This window comes from Trypanosoma equiperdum, assembly GCF_001457755.1.
Source record: "Trypanosoma equiperdum strain OVI genome assembly, contig: ctg_763, whole genome shotgun sequence".
NCBI classification, from domain to species: Eukaryota; Euglenozoa; class Kinetoplastea; order Trypanosomatida; family Trypanosomatidae; genus Trypanosoma; species Trypanosoma equiperdum.
In genome coordinates this window covers 84,515-90,764 of record NW_027124713.1, presented here as the reverse complement: position 1 = coordinate 90,764, position 6,250 = coordinate 84,515, and the positions used below count along the sequence as shown (strand labels likewise).

The window sequence follows — 6,250 nt, the reverse complement described above, 5'->3', positions numbered from 1 at the left end:
ACACACACACACACACACACACTCACACTCACTTAAACTTCTAAGAGAAAACGTTATCGAGTTCGTCAGTATAAGTTTGCGCACACGCGCAGGAAAGTATATAGAGAATCCCACGCATGTACAGTGGTACTTCATTAAGTAAACACATGTAAACAATTGCAGGAACTAACGCACGCGATTATTATTATTATTATTATTTTTTTTTTTTGGAGGGGGGAAACGTAATCCGTTACATATTTGAAGTTACCAGTGGTTCTCTCAAACGCAAGAGTGGGAAACAACGTGGGAAAAACGAAACACATATACACACACATGTATGGAGGGAATGACGCTAGTAGGCAGAACAATTTAAAAAATAAAAAATAAAAGAAACTCAACTTTAAATTGGTTTTCAGAGCATATGTGAGTAACACGCGACGTGCCATTACAATGGAAAAACACATGTACACTTGGAAAAAGCCAGAGATGGAATAAGTAATAAAAAATAGCAGCGTGCGAGTGAATATACTAAAACAACAACAGCAACAACAATAATAATAATAATAAAATTTACGGAAATAGTACAGTTCGGCGTATACGCTCATCGGAAAGACAGCGCCCTGCCATGGCAAGCAGCTCTTTCATACGAACCACAACCAAATCCAAGTTACTGCTATCAATAACGGAATACACCTCCGGTGGAACTCTCTCCCTTAACATATGGGTGAACAAAGTCTCCGTACTTCTATGATTGTGTGCGGCACCATAGGCTTCTTTCTTCGCTTTATTTCCGTGTGTAATTTCTCCCGATGGTCCGGTAAGTTCTTGAATACGCCGCAGCAATGGACCGCGGAAAAGACAAAAAGTGTCCTCTTTTCCATTTTCAAAGCCAATATGAGACTTCGCTATGGGGTTTCGCTCGGGTCGTCGCAGTCGAAATGAGGAACCATGATCCAAATATACAAACGTTGGGTGGTTTGGGTGAAGAAGAGTCGTATTATCCGAAACCAGTTGGTTGGCCACTCCGCCCACCACAAAGTTATTCTTGAAAGGTGATCGGTCCATATTGCCTATGACATAGTCAAACATCGCAAGTGCTGCGAGGTGAAGGACACCCGGGTAGTGACGTTCATGTGCAAATGTTGGCAAACCATCCTCCAACTCGCCTACATTAGCCCTAAGGTCGAAATAGTCGAACCACGTGTCGCTAAAAACACGGTAGGGGATCCGCATCGGCGTTTCGAGAAAGTGCACCACATCAGCAATCTTCAGTTGGATGGAGACCAGAACACACGTTTGGTTGTTACCGTTTTTGCGAAGATGATGCTTCGCCCGCCGTAGGAAATGAAAGAGGTCCTTTTCGATCCACTGCTCGTAATTTTCGGCTTTCGAATCCTGGAGAAACTTTTTAAACGTTGACGTATTATGTTTATACTTGTTGACAGACCCTCTTAGCGTGTTAAGCGGGAGACAACCCAGCCCCGTAGGCGGCACGCGATTGACAAGAAGAAGACGGTCAACATTGAACGCAACCACCTCGCTTGCTGCCTCAAGCACGAAATATTTCTGTGGTACCTTAACAAAAGTTTCGAGGGGATACTCGACACTATAGCTTGCATTTATACGTAGCGGCTTAAATAATAGCCTGAATTTGATGGTACGTTGATCAACATTTTGTCCAATAGGAACCACATCCAACCAATTAGAAGAGTTGGTCATGAAGTTAATACAGCGGCTGTCATGCAGAGGGTTAAACGGTACGGATAGTGAATCACAGCCTGTGACCTCCTTCACCAGCTGATGTCGGATGTACCTACGCTTCATCTCAGCCTCGCTCATGTTTAAGTTGCGGAACCGCTCAGACACAACATTTGTAACCGTGGATTCATTCACGGTTCCTTCGTTGCTCCGGAACATGGTTGGTCCCCAGTACGCCCGGTCAACTCTTTTTTCTATAAGGCTGTCAATACCACCAACGTAACCCCATAAAGAACCATTTTCTGTGTTCAACAAGCTCCAAGCGGTTTGTGCGGCACCCTCCCGCAGTAGTGGGTTCCCTGCCGCATCTTCTCGCAGTTTCATCTTTAGGCTGTCGACACTTCTCCGGGTGTTGTAGAACGATATAGACAAAGAAAGCATCATCAGTAATAATGCTAGAAATGAAATTAGCACACAGTGACGCAGCCTGCGGCTGCGAGACGGCCGCGTTCTGACAACACTGTACCTCATGTACTGTCTTTCCTTTCCACTCCTTCTGAAAAAGAGGGGGGAGGTTGTTCCTGGAATAGATATGTTTCTAGTACTTGAACTGTTTTCCGCCCTTTCAATGTGCGCAATGCTTGCCACAGAAGTCCCAAAAAGGAAAAGAAAAGTACGCAACGCAATACAAAACGGTAGCAATGCAAGTTGCCAAAGGTACATGACAGCTAACGACGGCTGCACCCAACGAAGCAAAGAGAGAGAGAGAGAGAGAATGATGTGAAACATGAACGCGGGGCGACACGTACATTGCCCCAAAGCATCCGGTGCCATAAAAGAACTGAAAATAAATGCAACCACTTTCCACCAAATGTAGGAAAGAAAATAAAATTTAAGCATTACAGGCAGTTTCAACGGACACGCGCACATATACATGAATCACATTGTGCTGTAACCACACGCACCACAGACGAAAACGTATGAAAACACAGCCCTACTCATACAGTTTTCAAGTGTCTACAAGCGTGTTAACCCTCAACGACTTTTTCCCTACGCCGAGTGCGCTCAAATATTTCCCTTCCCTCACGTACAGAGGCGTCAAGCTGCTCTCCGAAGCCCAACGCCTGGGCAAAGGAACGAACAGACACCTGACAGTCACCAGGAAAGAAAATGTCACGCAACACGCCCGTCTCGTCATTCTCTGCGAGCGTAAACTGGTCATACCCGTCGACGCTGCTGCTGTTGCTGCTGTCCCCACTGCTAATTTTACTGCCATTGCCATTTCCAGTGCTGAGACGATAGGAACTGGCGCGGAAATTGGGTGTTCGGTCCGTAGGAAAGCGGAACATCCTCCCGCCCACGCGCTCCAAGTTAAACAACACTCGTGGCACGTCAGAGGGCACCATGAGCGCAAGGTCGGCAAATGGGTGGACTTGAAGTGAGGTTCCCAAAATAAGCAGCAATTCCGTTTCCTCAATGAGTCCCGCTACGTTAAAAAACGCCTCCGGGAGATTCTCGCCAAAGAAAACCACGTCGGGTTTCACTATACCACCACATTGATTGCAATGAGGCACTTTTCCAGCCCTTGTCTCCGCCCTCGCCATGTTGATGTCATATTTCGCGTGACAGTCAACACATGATGCGGAAGAGAAGGAACCATGGGCTTCAACTAGTAAAGACTCTGGAATTCCGCAGGCGCGTTCCAACCCGTCTATGTTCTGCGTACAACAGCATAATAACATGCCCTTCTTGGCGAGTAGACTGATAAAGTGGTGAACCGTCGTAGGACAATACTTCCCGGGCCAGAGGTCCATATCCATCAGAATGTTGTAAAACACACTTGGTTGTTGACGCAAGAGAGGGAGTGAGAAGGCGTCCTCCGGTGAGTTGAGATTGTAGCGACTGAGTTTAGCGTACAAGCCGGTGTGGGGAGAGCGGAAGTCGGGGATTCCAGCTGCAACGCTTATCCCTGCGCCCACCATAACAAATATTTTGGTGATGTTGTTTCGCTCAATGAAACGTGCCAGTCCTTCGAAGGTGGGTTCACCCACTACGTGCGTGGTTGCTAACTTCGGTTCTGTCATTTCACGTTTCCCTATACTAGTTGGTTATATATATATATATATTTTCTTCAAGTGTCTTCCACCCTTTCTCCAAACCCTCCTCCTCCTGCCTTCCGCTTTTGTGCTCCTGAAACACAGAGAAAATACCCTCTCCTCTCTGCCTCTCCACTGTGATTTTACTAGTTTCAAAAAGCCACCCAGCTTGCCGGTAAAATGCTGCGTAAAACATGGAACAGAGCAATGAATGAGGGTGTAAGCGGGTAGAAAATTGACGAAGCTTGGGGGACTGGTGCAACCAACAGAATGATTCACGAGACGTATATACATGGAGCTGTGCACACGCATATACTTTTCTTGCATCCGTCGAAAGGAAGAAAGCGTGCCAGTAAAATAGAGGTGTGGTGGTGGTAACGTCAAAACTACTAATTCGCCACTCGCACAAGCACAAACGTAGGCACCTCTTCAGCTTTGATGTCACCCAGCCGTTGAGTTTTCATTAATTTATTCTAACAGGCTGCTAAACTCCGCACTCGAAAGGCATGCCTGCTCGTTTGGTCACTTACGTGAATCCATGAACACATTATAAGCAGCGGACTGCGTGAAACTATTGAGTGAAATGAAGAAAGGAGGGAAACAAAACCAGACCAGAAAGCAAAGAGGGTGAACGAATGGACAATATAAAGATGAATATCATGAATACCTTCTCTTCTTCCTTCTTTTATTGCTTCATCAGCCAACGCAAAGAAGAAACAATCAACAACAACAAAAGGTCCTATAGACTAGAAAAATATATACTGAGAAGTATTTAACGAAAGTACTAACCAACAAGTGGTTCTCACATCGCGGTCGCAACAAATATCAAAATAAATATCCGTCCTGAAGAAACACGAGAGAAGGGAGGGAAAGCGAAGCTTTCTGAGCATCAGTGGTACCCTTCAAACCCTTTCGTTACTTGAAATAGTGAAAAGTGAACGGCACTCAACGCATCGCAAAGATGCTTATCCCTCTGATTTTTCAGTCAACCGCATTTAAATGGTCGTCTAAGCAGATTTTAGGCTCATCTAACTAACTAACTGTAAACATTACACCGATGCCAACAGTACCTCACATGAACGGTAAAATACCTTTCTCTATGACAGTTTCGTTGTTTGAAAGACACCAGGCGTGAATGACACTCGGATCACTTTCCACAACAAACCCGGCACAATCCCCGCACAACTCCTTCGCTTCCTGCACATGCGATAGTGGTGCCCATCCATCATCCTGAACGCAGTAAAACACCATGCGCTTCCCCACTAACCCAAGAAACTGTTGGTCCGGCTCTCTCACAACCTGAAACTCTTCCCGACACATGCTAAAACAATTCCTAAGGGCCCCCGTGTTATAGTGTTCAATAAACTGCGATACCAACACCGGGCTAAGCGTTGGAGCTTGGCGTCGAATAAACCAAGAAGAAACAAACCTCGGCAGTAGCACGAGCACCGCCACTACCAGATAGACGAAAACATAGTAAAATATTACATTGCCACCAACGAAAAACATATGTCGGCCATTAGGTGTCTCCTGTATTCTCGACAAAACCCCGCAGAGGGAGAAGCAGCGGCGAATACACGGGAAGACAACTAATATCTTCGCCGCAATAAACGCTCCAATGCTATGACCTCCAATGTATATATCATTCCCATAGTAACTCAAGGCTCGCTCTTGAATACTATCGAAAAAATCCCTTGCATTGTCTATCTGGTCCCGCAGGCCATACACCTTGCCGTTATTTCGATCACAAATACTGTGGCCAGAGTAGCCCATCACAAGCACATCAACATCTTTGAGGGACAAAAGCTCTACAAACTGCTCATAAAAGTTAACAATGCCCGGATTCCCCGGAAAGAGGACGAACAGTTTCTTGCATGTAGTGGGAGAATGCAGTGCCTTCGTGCCATTAGGAAACATAGTTAAGCAATCAAGTAGATGTGGACGACTCTGCAATACCTCTACAACGGGAGCCACACAGCGTCTGCTTCTCCACGTCACAATGAGGTTGGAGGACGTTGTGTTTACCTCCTCTTCCATATGACAGCTTTCCTTCTGAAACTATGAAAGAGTACACTGGATGGTTAAACAAAAAAAAAAAGTGGTACGGTTAAGCAATTCTTCAAAGAAAAGGAAGGACAGATGTTTACTCCCAGGCACAATTATTACAACGAACTACAGGTAGCCGGGTAAACAATGGAACTACAAACGTTGCGGCCCCAAATGTCCTTCGCATCATCGCAGTGACTAAAGCATATTCATGTTCTGCCTCCCCGTTTACGAGTCCGATTCTGCGTGTCCTCCACTCGTTTCCTTTTAAACGCCTATAAGCAGCAAACTCATAAGGTTTATGCGGCGAAGGAAAGGGAAACAAAGAATAAAAAGTTAACTCAACCATTGTTTCTAGTGGCTGAGGGCGTCCCCTTGGGCTACTCCTTTTGACAGTCCCTCCCCATCTTCACCAATGCTATGCGGCGTTT

General features: G+C 45.7%; 3 protein-coding genes across 3 annotated transcripts; all 3 read right to left on the bottom strand.

Moving 5' to 3' along the window:
- Positions 1-549: 549 nt before the first annotated feature.
- On the bottom strand, positions 550-2,208 carry TEOVI_000355000 (uncharacterized protein; the record flags this gene model as incomplete). The annotated part of the gene is made up of 1 exon (XM_067226439.1): positions 550-2,208. One exon carries the CDS (start codon positions 2,206-2,208, stop codon positions 550-552), a length of 1,659 nt encoding a protein of 552 aa, XP_067082540.1.
- A 497-nt stretch (positions 2,209-2,705) lies between these two features.
- TEOVI_000354900 (Silent information regulator 2 related protein 1) lies at positions 2,706-3,761 on the bottom strand (the record flags this gene model as incomplete). Its single annotated transcript, XM_067226438.1, has 1 exon — positions 2,706-3,761. The coding sequence occupies one exon, from the start codon at positions 3,759-3,761 to the stop codon at positions 2,706-2,708; it is 1,056 nt and encodes a 351-aa protein (XP_067082539.1).
- A 1,083-nt stretch (positions 3,762-4,844) lies between these two features.
- On the bottom strand, positions 4,845-5,810 carry TEOVI_000354800 (Uncharacterized conserved protein (DUF2305), putative; the record flags this gene model as incomplete). Its single annotated transcript, XM_067226437.1, has 1 exon — positions 4,845-5,810. The coding sequence occupies one exon, from the start codon at positions 5,808-5,810 to the stop codon at positions 4,845-4,847; it is 966 nt and encodes a 321-aa protein (XP_067082538.1).
- Positions 5,811-6,250: the final 440 nt, after the last annotated feature.